This window comes from Cynoglossus semilaevis, chromosome 19 (genome assembly GCF_000523025.1).
Source record: "Cynoglossus semilaevis isolate Cse_v1.0 chromosome 19, Cse_v1.0, whole genome shotgun sequence".
Taxonomy (NCBI): domain Eukaryota; kingdom Metazoa; phylum Chordata; class Actinopteri; order Pleuronectiformes; family Cynoglossidae; genus Cynoglossus; species Cynoglossus semilaevis.
The window spans coordinates 11,368,969-11,385,315 of record NC_024325.1 but is presented as its reverse complement, the minus strand read 5'-3'; the positions used below and the strand labels follow the sequence as shown (position 1 = coordinate 11,385,315).

The window sequence follows — 16,347 nt, the reverse complement described above, 5'->3', positions numbered from 1 at the left end:
TATCCACGTCCAGTCACTTTAAAAAAAAAATCTCAATGCAATTTATTAATATTAGCATTTTAACAACATTTTTTTAAATCTTGGGGACATTTTATTGTTTGACATTAACCTCACTTCACTTAATATCTGATTCTTGATTCTGTCTGAAAACTCAAATTGTATCCAAGTGATGAACATTTCTGTTGATTTTAACATAAATATATATGTTGGTAGTGATACACTTGTTTATTTTTAAACATATTTTAGACTCAACTGCTTTTACCCAGTGTAAACCATCTAACGGTGGAGGGCACTTTTTTGCATTTTCAGTTTATGCCACTAGATGGAGACAAATATAACTTACGTTTGCAGAAAGGTGACTTCTCTTTATTCAAACTAATGGGCTAAACCGTCTTAAAGGAGAAGTTCTACTCTAAAATCGGATGTTCTTTAGATTTACTAAGCGTAGCCAAATGTCCAAACTCCCTGTAGATGGCACACATGATACTGTTGTTGTATGGCTTTATGTACATGTGATCAGACGTCCTGCGTAATGAATATCAACAAAACTCTGGCCAAGGGAAGCTACAAAACCACCAAGGATTTTTAGTGGGTTTAGTCTGAAAACCCACCCATGTAAGGATAGTAAATGTAATTATTATGCACACACCCTAACTACTAAGACATGTATTACTGGGATTCAATAAATAGTTTTGATTAATATAAATACTGTATTGTAATATTACAGTGTAGTACAAAAACGTACTTTCATTCTTAAATGACCAACTAAAGAAAGTGATAATTAAATAAATAAAAATAATAATTATTAGACAACCCATTACTTTCATTCTTAAATGACCAACTAAAGAAAGTGATAATTAAATAAATAAAAATAATAATTATTAGACAACCCATTACTTTCATTCTTAAATGACCAACTAAAGAAAGTGATAATTAAATAAATAAAAATAATAACAATTATTAGACAACCCATTTATTCCTAAAAAGAAACCGGGAGTAAATTTCTATAACTTAGTGAAATTGGATGAAGTTGTTCTCTCCAGGACCCTCCATCTGAACTGTGTCCACCGACTGGAGACGTGGCAACACAGCCTCTGGTCATATGATTTTACTTCATACACGAACCCCACCCCGCTGCTGTTTTTTCCAAATATATTTCTTTCGAAGTCACACTCCCGTTATTTCAGCCGCATGTTTCAATTTAACCATCTGGCACGCAGATAAATGCACTGCAAAATGTCTCCTGGCCACCTCAGCACAAATACTGGTGCCGAGTTTTGCAGCGGTGACCACCCAAAAGAGTGCCATATTTAGACGTCCACTGCTGACGTTTACACAAGCTCCAAATAGCTTCCGTTTTACACTTGTAGTGATTGGACTGTTCCCTGCTTACCCACTGAGCTAATAGAGTGGCCGTGCAAGTCCGACATTCTACAGTTCAATGGAGGAAAAGCCCAAAGACCGGGCACAGGAAAAGGAATACCACTACCACGCAGAGGACAGAAGCTCAATACAACACGCCACTTGTGTGAAAAATGATCAGAGCAACTTCCAGCGGCAGCATCAGGAAACGCAGACGAAGAAAACAGGTAAGGCCGCTTGAAAAGTTAGCTGGCGTCTGCTAGCCTTACTCAGCTAATGTCAGTGAGCCCACTAGCATTTATTCGCTAACTTAAGTGAGCAACTTGAGTAAGATTCCCTTGCTGTTTATTTCAACTACGGATTGTTAGGCTTAACGGTTTGAGTGAGCCACCACGGCTAATTCTGGGCGACGTGTGTCAACTGACAGGCAGAAATGCAGCATCATTTTAGCTGTTTGGTGAGCTGATATTGCCTGACAGTTGTCGCTATTAGTCGTTTGACATATCGGGGATTGACCTTGTCCGACGGTTTTACCATCCAGTTTTCTTCTTCAAACTGAAATATTTCCTTCAAGGAAACCCATTGTTTCATTGTGGCTGAAATTCACAACCAATCGTAAACTTATAATGTATTGTCTCCTGTCGTCGCTATAGACATATGCTTGCCAGCATGTCTGTGACCAGTTTAGGAAAAGGAGCCGGCTCCACTGGAATGTACTTTGCGTCCATTTCCTGTCAGCCATGTTACAAAATCACTGCTAGCTAAAGCCACCGGCTACGTTCTCGATAATCTCCTGTAAACAACAATGATTTGTGACCAGTTGTAGTGGTCGCATTTTCTCGCACGATGGTTGCTCAATAACTATCAATGCCAATTCGTAGGACCATCTCAACCATCCGCTATGTAGATGACATTCGGCGGCGCTCGCCATCGTTGACAGGCCTGTTACATGTTGACCAGTCAGGGTTCAGCTTCAACATGACCAGCACAGCACAACGCCACAGTTTGCTACGACAGAATGGACTATAACCACATGGTTGTTTGTGAATTTGTGCTTTCCGCTATAAAAATACGTTTCCTCGCCTGTCAGTGACTTTCTGTTAAAATTAAGCCAGATATGTCACCAGACACGAGGGGCCTCAGTATGGGTTCCTATTTAGTCCTTTTGGATTGCATTTAAAATATTCTTTTTTTTTTAAAAAAGAAGCCCTGTTTGTATCAGGCATTTGCATAGCACTATTAAGTGCAATGACTGTTAAACAATGAACATAGTGTTCATCCATGTTTAAGTAACTTCTTCAGTAACAAAACATTTTCTGGCAGTTAAAAAAGTAACCAAAAGACAATTAATGGTTGAAAAACTACAATAATAATGACAAGGGTAATTGTTATAATAATTGTAATTTGATATCCTGACATTATACCATGATTGAACCTTAATGATTACACAGATTCATTCATTTGTAAAGTGACTTGACTGACATATCAGACTTGGTGATGGTACTCCAGCTGAAACGATAACCACAGTAACTGAGGTTGAGGTTACACTTAAAACTATAAATGAATGTTTTGTGATTTAACTATGGGTTTACAGAATACAGCATGAGCAGAAAAAAGGCCTTAATCACACCAGCACCAATTTCTACCAAAAACACCAGCCAGGTACTGATATCACACAAGGGAAACAACAGGAGCTTTGTAGAAGGCTTACAACTAAAAAATTTCCTACAATGTGTTTCAGATGTTGCCAATAGGTTTATCCTTTTTGTTATCTTTTGGTTCACATTTCAGAATTTGTAAATACACAGGTGTAAATATATTTATTGAGTCTTTTTATTTTTTGTGTAAACTGCTTTTGTTTACCCATTTCAGGCTTCAAAAAAGTAAACAGGGCCGACAAGGAGGCAGAGAAGAATTACCATCTGTCTGAATCTTTTGGTATGTCGCATCCCACCAACAACAATGGTACCGGACACGTCACTAGTATCATTGTGAGGCACAAGTCAACGCAGAAGCTGGCCGCAACTGTTTCAAGAGGGAGCAGCAAAGGTTTGGACCATAAGAAAAATATGGACCTAAAAAACGACAAAGAAAAGACCTTAAACTTGAATCATCACGAGAGCCAGACTTTGGATAAAAAAAACTCTATGGTGATACAAAATGGTGTTGCAAGCTGTGTTTTAATTACAAACGGCTATTCTAACAAGGACAACGATGGAAGTAGTTCTGAAGGTGGATATACTACTCCAAAGAAGCGCAAGGCCAGATGTAACAATTCTAAAAACACTGATAATGGGATGAAAGACAAGGAGAAAGACATGCATCTGGGCAACACTGCACAAGACTCTGGAACTTTTAATGTTGATGCAACTGAGAAGGGAGGGACTTCTAGACATGATTGCTTTAAATCTGCCCATAAAGCAGAAGCTCAGTCAGCAGCTCGACGGATTGCTGTGTCAGATGCTTCTGTAGGTGAACCTCAGAGGAAAGGCTCTGATGGAAAAACAGTTGGCAACTTTGGAAAAAAGAATGAGGAACGACAAAGAGCCAAACTTTCATCGCCCTCAAAAGAGGACTCTTGGACTTTATTTAAGCCCCCTCCAGTATTCCCTGTGGACAATAGTAGTGCTAAAATTGTTCCCAAGATTAGTTATGCAAGTAAGGTAAAAGAAAACCTCAACAAAGTAGCTCAAGGAGGAGGAGAGGCACTGCCTCCTCCTGTTCGACTCTCACAGGTTCCTATGTCTGCTATGAAAACTATAACCTCATCTAGCTTTACTAATGGTCCTGTTTCTGGAAACGGAAACAGCTGCCTATCGATGGGTACCTTCTTTACTCCTGCTGCTAGTAGTATTCCGCCAGAACCAATGATCCCGACTAATGACAATGTAGCATCTTCTTTGGAGAGTAACTGTAGCTCAACAACCAGTCCTGTAGATGGGGAAGTATATGAGCCTAGAAAGTGTACCCGCTTAATTTACCCTATAAATATGCAACCTGTGCTCCCTAGTGCCCGTCACCTTGACCCTCCACCTGCTCAGACGAATCAGAAAGCCCTGGGAGACATCTTCCAGAATCAGTGGGGTCTTTCCTTCATCAATGAGCCCAACTTGGTACTTGATGGAGGAGATGGAAATGTATCCACAGAGTTTGAGACTACTGTGGCTGCACCTCAAACTGAGTGTCTGGCAGTTGCAGCCACTACTGCCCAGCCCTGCTTCAATGTTAACCCGTCGTTCTTAGAGTCTGGCACATTTGTTCAAGACAAGGAGAAAAGAACTTGTGCCTCCTGTAATGTGTCTAAAACTTGTTTTCCTACCTTTGTGATGAGTGAGGAGGAGAACCTGCTTCAGCTATGTGGCAAGAAAAAGACAGAAGTTGAGGCCGAGGGTGCAGGTTCAGCTGTCCAGGCCTCCAGCAAAGATGGTGGTGCTAAACTGGTGCCAAGCACACTGCTGCTTGGCACCTCAAAAGAGCCTACTCACTCTAAAGACATTGTCAGAAGGTCTAGCTGGGGTTCCTTCGATGTTAAAGCTGCTGTCACTTATCACACTATAGGTACATTTTCAACTTTTTTTGCCATGTTGATTTAAGAAAAGGTAAACTTAATAGTTAATGTTTCTCAATTGTATTTGTATGGAATTACTGTGCTACACCACATTGATTATTCATCTAAGGAAACCAACACTTTTCCTTTTCCTCCTACACAGACATCCTTGAAGAAAATCAACATACTTTTACTCACAGTTAAGCAGTTGCTGCTATGTATATATATATATGAATAATATATACATAAACATAAAATGCACCTACCTCAGTTTAAAAAAGGAACTTACTGTATACTATTGCATGTTGCCTAAGGCATCATTTTAATGTATATTCATTCACATTAAACAAAAGGATCTATAGATGGATAGATAGATGCAAAGGCATCTCATGAAAAAGTACAAAAATCACAAATCTTCTATATGTGAAATAGAGCAATTCCCTGTGAATCAATGTTGTAAATAGAAAGCATTGTGCTGCAAAAAACTCAAGTATCTCATCTAATATATTTTATTAATTGTTTAAACATATCATTGTGGTGTATAATCTGTAAGGACCTTTACTAGGTTTATAAGAAGTCATATATGGGACTTGTTAGCAGAGATTCAGAAATGTTTTGTTTTCCTTTGACAGAAATTGAATCAATTTTCAACCTTCAGAAACAAGGTAAGTCAAAGCTTTTTTAAGACTATATTATGTTAATATATATACAATACTATATTAGATTATATTTTGTTAAAACAATGTGGTTTTTTATTGCTTGTTTTTATGCCTAATTTATTTGATTTTGAGTGAATCCTGTGGACTGGTGACAGTGAACAGCCTTTTTTATTCATGCATTTACAGCACCTATTTTTACTAGTTTTTCTCATGAAGTGAAGCCATAGCTGCTTGCTGTATATTGTGGCCAGCAATGAGCCATTTAACAAAAGGTCACTCTAGAAATAATTCGCAAATCCTTTTCCGAAGTTTTTTTTTTTAATTTTATACTTAGATTTAATTTTTCTTTGTTGTAAGATGATTATGAAAGAAGCACACCAACCAGATTTACTGCGTTCACACAGAGTACGAAGTATAAATACATAATACAAGCTATGATAATGTTTTAAGAAATACATTCCTATGGGGTTTTTTTTAATCCTATAATCAACCCTTGTAATGGGGAAGTCTCCTCATGTGAAGATCTCCATCTACTCCTGCCCCTAAATTTGGATAAACACTTGCATCATAATTTAAAAATAACATTTCATGTGTATGACTGCAGAGATAATTATATTTATATGAAAGTTAAGCTGAAAGACATTAACATTTTAAAAGGAAAAAGTGAAAGTTATGTCTTTGGGTCAAGGTGTGGTGAACCTCGTATGTACAGTCGGGGTAATTATTTGAAACTTTGATGAAGTCTTTAAGTTTGCTCACTCATGAGGTTATACTTTTTGTAGTAGTTTAATTTCAAAGTAGAACAACAAACACCTTAAAAGAACACAGCACTTAAAAGTTGTAATTCATTTCCAAAAAAACAGGTTAAAAGGTATTTATTTACAAGCAAGCACTTAGTGATTAGTTGTAAAACTTTAAGCCTACATGCATGCTGGGCGTTGAGATAATATTTTGAGCTTGATATACAGTGCTTATCCGTGGCTGTGAAAAGATTTTTCATTACGCTGCACAGTACAGACGTCACAGCAGTGACCATACCTTACATGCCTGCTGACTAAATGCTGCTAAATGTCTGCCATCCTCTTTCTGTTGTCTTTATTTGTGCTGACTTTAAAAAAAAAAAAAAAATCTACGCCAGAATGCACTTATAAGGCTGGAAGTGTACGTTTTGGAATCATTCCGACCATGACAATGTACAGTTACTCCCCCCAAACCAGTCTTTGAGGGAGTGCAGGCCAGGCTTCCTGGTCTTCTTCTTTCTTCTTTTGTCTTTCAGTTTACAATTGGCAACCGAGGTGAGCTTTGGTTTACGTAGATGATATTCTGAAGATGACTTTATGACTTTTGTATGTGTTAAATATGTACTTTTTGTACCTTGCTCTTACTGTTTTTCTTTTTCTGTTTTAGATCCTTTAAGAGTTGTGATTTATGATGGAACCAAGGATGGGCCCGATCAGTGAGGTAGATGATTTACATTATGTACCTTCTCCTCTATTTGCTGCAGTTCTCTACCCTGGCAGTCACAAATCCGTTTTAAAAGATAAAGTGACAGCTGTGAAAATAGTTTGAAGAGATAGATTTTTGTCAAAATCTCGGGTGGAATAATTCACTACAAGGGCACCACTTATGAACAGACACACACACACAGTGGAGGAACGTTAAAGGAGCTGATTGGTGCCTCTCCAACATGACAAATGGACCCCTGCACCTCAAAGCTGATTGTCTCAATGCTCTTCAAGGACACTGTTCAGGAATTGAAACAAGGATGCGCCTCCCTATGCCTTTATCCTGTTGCAGTTGCCGACTGTGGCACGCCTCGGTCACTTTTGTTTCTTCACACGTTCATTTAAGTTTCATTGTAGATAGGTTTTACATTATGCATACAAATGCGTGTGCGAGCTTGAATTTTATTGTGAACAAAACGGGAAGAATCTTTGCAGAGTATGCCTTTTGTGGAATACAGTATGTTTGCTGTCCAGCTAGGTGGAGGCCCTATTATAAAAAGGGAACCTTGTCTTTAGTAAGAACCCAGGAATGAGATGTTTGCTTGTTCCTCTAATAAAATTGGGTGTTAATGTAACAGATGTTTATCCACACTGCAGCGGAATGAAGAGGCAAGACTTCTACATCTTACCTCTTTATTTCATTGTTTGTTGCAAATAATTGCAAAAAAAAAAAAAAGTCTCCTTGAAAAGTAAACTTTAATCACTTTTAGCAGAAGCTCTGTTGATAGAAGCCGGAGAATGCAGTCATTATGAACAAGTGAGTATGATCCAAAATTAAAATTTGTCATGCAATTTGTGGACACAATCCAGCAGTTGTAAAGGAAACCTGGTGATTGCCTGGTGTCTGTGCTTTTGTTTCTTTTAACTGCAGTACTATTTTTCCTCCTATTACTACAACCTTTACTTTTTGGATCCAACATGTAACAAGTGACAACAGAACTTAATGTTAAAATGACCAAAGTTTAATTTAAAAAAAAAAAATCAATTTAAATTTTTCTTTTAAGTTTTCCTCATATTTCTTTTTTTTGGGGGGCGGCTGGGGGATTGTTATCAGTTCAGTGCCGACTGTTTTTAAATTTAGATCCATATATCCCTGCTAATATAATTTCTGAGTATAACATTAACATACAAACTAGGGCAAGAGACATTTCTTTTAATCTGGTTTCCTGTGTTTTGTGGTATTCATTCAGCTACAAGACCCAGGAGGTCAGTGCTGTTGCTTTTGCTTACATTGCTGTTGAATTTTTATGACTGACTGACTGATTTTTTTTTTTTTTCCCAGACTCGGCCTTTGGTCTTTACTTTTTAGTCTTACAGCATTATGTGTTTTCTCATGTTTACTGGCAAAAATGAATCAGAGGTCAGTGCTCATGGCTGAAACAAGGGAAAGGGTGATGACAATTGCAATACTATTCAAGGTTTCCCCAACTAGCCACTTTGTCAGACAGTATTGAAATGTGAAAATGAGTTGTACTTAACGTTTTACTGTAGATAACCTTTGCAAACCAGTGTGCAATAACCCTATGTGATCCATTTAATGCATGCAGTGGGTTACATGGAGCTATAAAATTACCACCTTAAGAGTCTGCTGTAACTGCAGAATGTTTGTTCAAAATGTTTAGGAATATTTTCAAGTTATTTTTGTTTTCTGCAAAATGGTTCCTATTTTGCTATCTCTCTTTCCAAATTTGAAAACTGCTTACCTGCCAGCTCAGCTGTGACATGACTAGACATCAACATCTCCCTGTTCATTTGCTCTATAAAATCTATATATTTTTAAAGCTGCAGTAGGCTGGAAAACGGAGGAAGGAGAAAGTTAATTTTACTGCAGGATGTTTAAAATCTTTGCTTTCCAACTATTGACAACTCTACATCTATACTTCTGTTGTGTTTGCTGGACTCATTTTTTAGTTGTCTTTTCAATGTCGCAATCATTTACTATTGCTTTTATACAGGGACTTGACCACAGAGTAGGTGTTATGAAACAGCCAGTAGTAGTGTTAACAGATGCCTCACACATTTGTTGTCAGTCATAGTGGACAATATAGTTTTCTCTGAATGAAGGCATTTTTGATAATGTGGTTCGTGTGGGACGTGTGATACTGTTAACCCCCTCACCCCCATTATGAAAGCCCTCCTGTATGGGGACTGAGCCTCAGTTGTAAATCTGTAAAGGACAAACTGAAGCATTATGTTGACACCTTTATGTGTGATTATTGAAAAAAATGACGCCAAATCCAGCCCGGCCTACTGTAGCTTTAATTTATGTATTAAAAGCACTTTATGTAAACGGAATGCTTTCATCTTTAATCACTAGAAAGATCTGTGTACTGACAAGAAATACTCCTTTTAAAGAATGGCTCTGTGCTGTTACTTTTCAGGAAAAGTTGATAAAATACAGAATATTCAATGTAACTCAGGTAGTGTTGATAAAGCCATGACTATGTTAAATATTATTTTTTTGCCACGTGGCCCCTGTCACATCGACGTTCTCATAATTGAAAATGTTGAATCGGTGCCCTGCTATTCAGAGTCTTTCATTTGACGTTAAAAATAGAAAGCTCTTGTGGCAAGCAAGGTGCTGTCATTGATCATACTGTGCCCTGAAAGTGTTCAGTGCCCCTTTAAGACGCACATCGCTCCATGCACTGTTTTTGAGACTGTAACCTTGCGATCATTGATGGTTGTTTTCCTCCTGTGTGTGTCATTGCTGTGCATCCATGAGCAGTGTTTAGGGGTATCACCACAACCAGGGGATGGGCTGCCGTATCACAGCTTATTGTTGCATGTGCTGAAAGTCAGAACTGCTGCCACTGTTTTTCATTTAAGAAGACTTTTGACTTTTTTTTGTCTGATTGCAGTTGAACCTGTCGTGTTTTTAAATGCTTGTGTTTAGGCTTCCACTGTGTAATGTGTGTTGGGCAAAGTGTTGGATCAGATTGTGACCTTTATGTAAGATCGGGTTAACAAAGAGATGGGAAGGATCTGTGGTGGCGTTGCTTATTAGCAGTTTGCTGGGTTTTCGTCTGCTTGCTGAATTTGAAATTTAATCTGGCATTAGGTTACCACTATTAGGCCTGTGACAATAACGCATTTTGCTGACTCATACATTGTCCCACAATTTATTGCCGATAAACAATTTTATTGTCAACATTATTTTAAGACCAAATTAACACTGATGTAATGATAAAATATAATAACGTAATAGTACACCCTTTCAAATTCAAATCCTTTAACCGATGGTACCTGAATGCCCCTTTTTATTTCCTATGGTAACTGAACACCCCTTATTACGGAAATGTCATTGAGTGGGCCCCTAAAATAAAAAAACTTTTGCGATGTAGCAAACTACACTTTCTGAGAATGCACACTATTTTGCCCTGTCCTGTTTGTATTTACGTTGTTGACCTGATCCCTCAGTGAATGTTGTCGATGGCTCTGCATCGCGGTGGTGCAGTATTTTTTTTCTGCTGGGAAAATCATGCAATCAATGGATTTATTGATCATCGTCCCAGGCCTAACCAGTATTTCCTTTCTTCTATTTGACCATAGACATACTGAAGCTGTGTTTCACTGCATTATAATGAACATATATAATAAGAAGGAATTACTTGCAAAGACGAAAATGTTTCTTGCTTACTGCAGGTGCCTGAGTTTCCGCTGTTGTAAAAGTACTGTGAAATTATGCAAATTAGATATGGTGTGTCAAAAGAAATATTACTGTTAGAGCATCGCCAAGTTCGCAGTGTTTTGATGTTTTCAGGTCTTGTTGGATGTCCTTCTCCCAAAAAACCCTGGGCCTGTTGTGTCCATCAGTCAATGTAGTTCTGTGAGCTGAGTCTTTGTCCCCGGGCAAAGGTTGTACAGAAGTTTTATGGACTAACTCTATCAGTTTTGTAAAATTAACAATGGTAATAAAAAATAGTGGATATTTTGGAACAGTCAGGATATTGGGTGGTGCAAACCTCCCTCCAATAATTCTTGTACCGTCTGTCCTACTCAGAGAGCAGGGACTACGACAAGGCTCAATCAGTGGAAACATTTTCATGTTCTTGGTCTCTGCAGTAGAATTAAAAAAAAATGTTTGTGCGACTAGCTCTTTATTTTCCATTAGAAACCCTTCTGAAGTTACACCATCATAGGTTGTCACTAGAATGGTCAGGATGAGCGCAGTGGTCACTTAAGAGTGAGGCATTTTCAGTGTAAAAGAGGTTGATCGATGACTGGTTAGTAGAACATGATGTTACTGTAGTCTTACAATCCATTTTTATTTTATTCTTTAAGATTATTTAGACGGTAGACAGTTTTTCTTACAGAAAAAAAATCAGAATCCCTTCCACCTGAGGCGTCGCTGTTTCATAGCACTTAATTAATGTGGTGATTTTACATTTATATAAAGATAGATTAGCAACGTAGCTTTCAAGACCAAAAAGGAGTTCTGGAAGCAGAGTTGATGTTTCATTGAGTGGATAGAATGAAGTGGGATATAAATAGATGGAAGGCTGTACGACTGTGTAGGACCACATGATCCCATTGGCGGATACGAGTGATTGGCTGATGCTGTCACCGACCCCGCACTGACTTCCCCTCATAAGGTGCAATCGCCTCCAAAGACACTGAGGCAGGTCTACTAGCTTTGAGTGGCCAGTTTGGCCTCACTGGTGATTTTGTCATTTGTGAGACTTTCTGCTAAAAGTGTCCCATATGAAATAGTCAAAACCTGGTGATTGAAAAGTAACCCCCTAGTGGTTGGATGAAAATAACAGTAAACCACAACAGTGTGACCTAAATGGTTTTGAAAAGAAGTGCCAATAAATTTACGTATATAAATGTGTATCAACTGCATCATACCAAAATCATCAGTTTTGTGAACCACCTCCAGTTCTCGCTATATCCCAACCTAAAGTTGCCTCGTCATCGCTGTATGTCCATTAGTCAGTTTGTTTTGGAGAGTTGTCCTCAGCTTAAGATTCCCTTTATTTTTAATACAGGTGAAGAAGTTAATGGGGTTTTTCTTTTAATATAAGACATTATTTATTTTCTCCTTTAAAAGTGCAGAGGCTTGTTGAATCTGTCACTGTATGTTTTCCTCTCAGAATTGATCATACTGGAGTGTGGTTGTAATCCTCAAAGGTAAACTTTAACTTTTAGGTTGAAGTGGATATATTGGACATGGGGTTTAACTGAATGGAAACTAGTTTATCTTAATAACCTATAGAGATTAAAAAAGCTGATTGAGGAAACTGTTAGTTGACACTGTCTGACTTATCAACGGTTGCATTTAATTACATTGGTAAATAAACAGTCTTTAAACCTGGAGTTTGCTCTACAGCTAGTCTTGTATGTGTGTGTGTGAAGCAAGATCTTTCTAATATATGCAATTGTTGTTCCATTTGACCTTGAATCTGTGTGAATGTGTGTGTGTGTGGAATAATGTACATTATTACAGCAACTGGGTTATATTAAAAACTGCTTCCAGCTCATACCTTTTTGCTAAAATGTTGTTCATGTTTTCTCATGGCAAATTTCAGAGGCAGCTGAAAGCAGTAAGCAGACTGTGTGTTTGTAGTAAAACTATTGAGTCTATTAGCTGACATTGATTTAAACTGTAGAGGTAGAGGCTGCTTACAGGTTAGCATGTTGGACGGTGTGCATCAATAGTTCAAATCCATTCAAAAACTAAATATTCTAACTTGTTTTACTGGATTATAATCCCATTCATGTACTGATGGACAACTAGGGTAATACAAAAAGTATATTTTGATTTATCATTTTGATAATTTGGTCTTTAATATTTATAAATAATGTTAAATTGTTTCTACCCCACTCAGATAAAATATTTAATTTCTCTCTGCCCCAACAGTAGCTTGGATCAGTTTATGAAAAGATACAAACTGACACTGGAATCCCCTCTTATGATCCTTTGTCATGTTGACATGTTGTGAGGATACTGTGTGAGCATCCAACTCAACAGCTCAGTCTGTTTCCACCAAAGGTACACTAACACTGTGGTCCAGCCGTCAGTGGCAAACACAGAGAAAGGGCTGTAGGAGGGCGTGAGTGTCTCATTGATGTCACAACCACTTCCCTGAAACTCTTTCTGGTTAATGTCAAAAAGTCAGTGCCGTGTCAGAGCTGACTGACTCTTTCAAAATGTGATAGTCAAAGAAAAAACATGATTAGTTAGGAGATCTCTTAGGAAAAGCCTAAACAAATACCGAAAAGTGCTGCTTCTTCATTAAGTATTCAGTCGTCTGTCATGGGAAATGCTGGATGTGATGTTTTTTTTTCTCCACTAATGAACTGTTTCCTTGCTGTTAAAATTTAAAAAAAGGAAAGCGATGCAAATAAAGAAAAAAGACTCAAAAGTTCAAGGCGGTCAACATTTTAGTCTTGAGCCAAAAATGTGATTTGGGTTTTTTTTCTGATGTATTTTGTTTACATCTTGGAGAGGGCATATTTTCAATATTTTAAAGCAGGGGTTCCCAAACTTTTGCTACTCACCCATTCTATATCACAACCAGGTTAACCCGCCACCAATTCCCCACATCTTTGTAAAAAAAAAAAAAATGCAACAAGCGTTTTATGAAGTCAGTATGTTTACTCATGCTCAAATGACCAAAACACAAAAAACACTCCAAACTGCCATCACTTTTTTTTTAATCTTAGATACCCTCTAGTGGTAGCTCCACACTTTGGGAACCCCTGGTTTAAAGCAATGACAAAATATCTTGATGTCTCCTGCAACATAACTAGAGTTTTTAAACAAAAATGATGGTTTAAATGGAGAACTTCATTATCTTCAGCTGTAACTTAACAACTGATATTTGGAGTTTTTTTTTCCCCTCACTGATTTTGTTTTTCTCAGAGCCACTTCTTCTTTCAGCTGTTCTCTTCAGGAGTCACCACTGGGATCATCTGCCTCCGTCTCACCCTCTCCCCTCCCTCTCTCCTCTGCTTTTACTCCCAACTAGCTCCATGTCCTCTTTCACGACTTCCACATATCTCCTCTGAGGTCTTCCTCTTTCTTGGCAACTTAATCTCTGACGTCCATTGTCCCATATATTCACTAACCTGTGCCAGTAAATGTGTCAATACATGAATGAAGCCAAATTACTTTGTGGGTTTCATGTGTCAAACTCCAGTGTCATTCCATCTCACTTTGGTTTTAACCAGTTCATTTTCAAGCGAGTCTTCACAGGTGATCACTGCACTGTGGTGGACTATTGTGTCTCTTATATTCTGGTCACAGTGTCAAAGATTTCTCATGTCTCTGTTTTCAATCACCGTTAAATTATTCATGAAGTGATGATAAGGCGTTTGGACTGAATCTTATTTTACATTATTCTTGTTATGATAGCAGACATGAAGCAGTCCAACAGATGATTCTCTCTCAGCTCGTCTTTAATTGCAGCCTCCTGGGGTTTTATTTAATAGGATTTAAAATATGTTTGCTTTTATTCAATGACATTTCAGCCATATTTCTGGTTCCAGATTCCTCTTTTTTTGTTTAACAATCTCTCTGTCACATTTGATTTTAAATTGGCTCATATTGTTCACTTTTAAAACCCCTTTAAACAAGGAGGCAATTCAATTTGATTTTAAGATTGACATTTGAAGCAAGCGGTGTGACTTTCTTTTTGTTGTCAAATTACACTGTTTTGTAAGCATGATAACAGCAACCCTAAAAATCCAAATAATATAAAGAGTCAATCAAAAATGAAACTCCAGTGTTCACAGTTTTAGTTTTCCATTAAATGTCAAATTTTCACAAGAAGTTAATTTTGTTGTGTGAGTTTTTGCTGTCATTAAATTTCTTGAGACTTTGACACTGTGTCTAATGGGGCTGCTGGGATTGGCTCAACACTGAGACAGAAATGGCTGTAAAAACTGGATGGCTGAATATGACTGGATGATAGGGAATTTATTATAATCCAAGTGTGAGCTGCCTGAGGTCAAATCCTGGTTAAATAAGGAAGGTTATATGAATGATACGCATTCATTCATATTCAGCCGTTTCAATGTACATTCTACGGTAGCAAGCTGTCTGATCGAAAGGCCTGGAGGAAGGTCCTGCTACACAGGCACTCGTCTCAAATCTGCCCCCTTGTGGCTGACTTAGGCACTACAACACTAAAGATAGTCTTGACCTTAGAATAACCCAACTTCACCACACACACAGGTGCTAAATAGATACTGTCTGGGCCACAGGGACATGCCATCACATCACTCTATTTTAATTTGATATTTGCATACAAAAGCAACAAAGTGACACGTCTTACTCATAAATCATGTAAGAAAATATTGTATTGCAAAGCATAGCAACATTTTCATAAACATGTGTTGGTGTTGTTTCAGGTTGAACGGGTTTTAGAGAGGTATAATCTGTGCTAGCGCTTTTATAACTCTGGTAGGAAAAAAATAAAATACATCTTTTTTTAATTTATATAATTCAAATTCTCACAACACGTTTTTAAAATTAAAGGCTGTGCTCCTGAAAAGCCCATGTGGCAGAAAGAAAAAGGAGGAATGTGTACACAGTCATATTAATCCGTGTTTGTATTAACAGTACAACTCAGAGCAGAATAGCTTTTACAAACATTATTGAAAACCAAAATAATTCACAAACTGACCAAGTATTTTGGCAACAGTGGAGAGAGAAGGACTCTTACTGAAGCAAAGACAGAGAGGGGTCTCTAGGGGCAGACATAAAACACTATACACTATATAAAAAAAGTCACACATGCTGCTAATGAAAAAAAGAGCAATGTCTGAAACCAGTCACAGAATTAAAGTCCTACTACTTGCAGCTTGTCAACAACAAACATCGGACACGTTTTACATGAACAATATCTGTTCCTGGTTGCAGGCTATTTGCCATTCCCAGAAGGTCATTCACATTTTAGTTTTCATGGCCTTTTAACTAGTTATAAACGGCAATTATTAGTGAAATTAAAGGCTATCCAAGCAGATGATTCTCTGCTGGCAGGAGAATGTCTATCAGTGTCACGTCAATTTCCACGCCAGGGGCTACATTAGTCTGGGAGGAAACAGCCACCAAAGTGCCTCGTCTTCCCATCCACAGTAGTGTTTCCATCAAATACTGCTTCTATTACATGGCTGTCAAAAATGTTACGCTTTAAAGAATGGTTGTGTGGGGAGATAATTGAGCGATGCACAGAAATTGCACATCCCATGATTATTGCCCATTAGAGCATTTAATTTTGAAAATGTTTCCATTTTGGGGAGCTTTTACCTTGAAAGTTGTATTTTA

At 37.8% G+C, this 16,347-nt stretch overlaps 1 protein-coding gene across 1 annotated transcript; it reads left to right on the top strand.

Moving 5' to 3' along the window:
- The first annotated feature begins 993 nt into the window (after positions 1-993).
- Positions 994-14,850, top strand: nufip2 (nuclear FMR1 interacting protein 2). The gene is made up of 4 exons (XM_008332943.3): positions 994-1,589; positions 3,235-4,920; positions 5,542-5,574; positions 6,976-14,850. Exons 1-4 carry the CDS (start codon positions 1,442-1,444, stop codon positions 7,026-7,028), a joined length of 1,920 nt encoding a protein of 639 aa, XP_008331165.1. The 5' UTR covers positions 994-1,441; the 3' UTR covers positions 7,029-14,850.
- Positions 14,851-16,347: the final 1,497 nt, after the last annotated feature.

Coding starts and splice junctions, on each gene's coding strand:
- nufip2 (XM_008332943.3), top strand. CDS start 1,442: ATGGAGGAAAAGCCCAAAGACCGGGCACAGGAAAAGGAATACCACTAC. Junction 1,590..3,234: donor AACGCAGACGAAGAAAACAG/GTAAGGCCGCTT, acceptor TACCCATTTCAG/GCTTCAAAAAAGTAAACAGG. Junction 5,575..6,975: donor TTTCAACCTTCAGAAACAAG/GTAAGTCAAAGC, acceptor TTTCTGTTTTAG/ATCCTTTAAGAGTTGTGATT.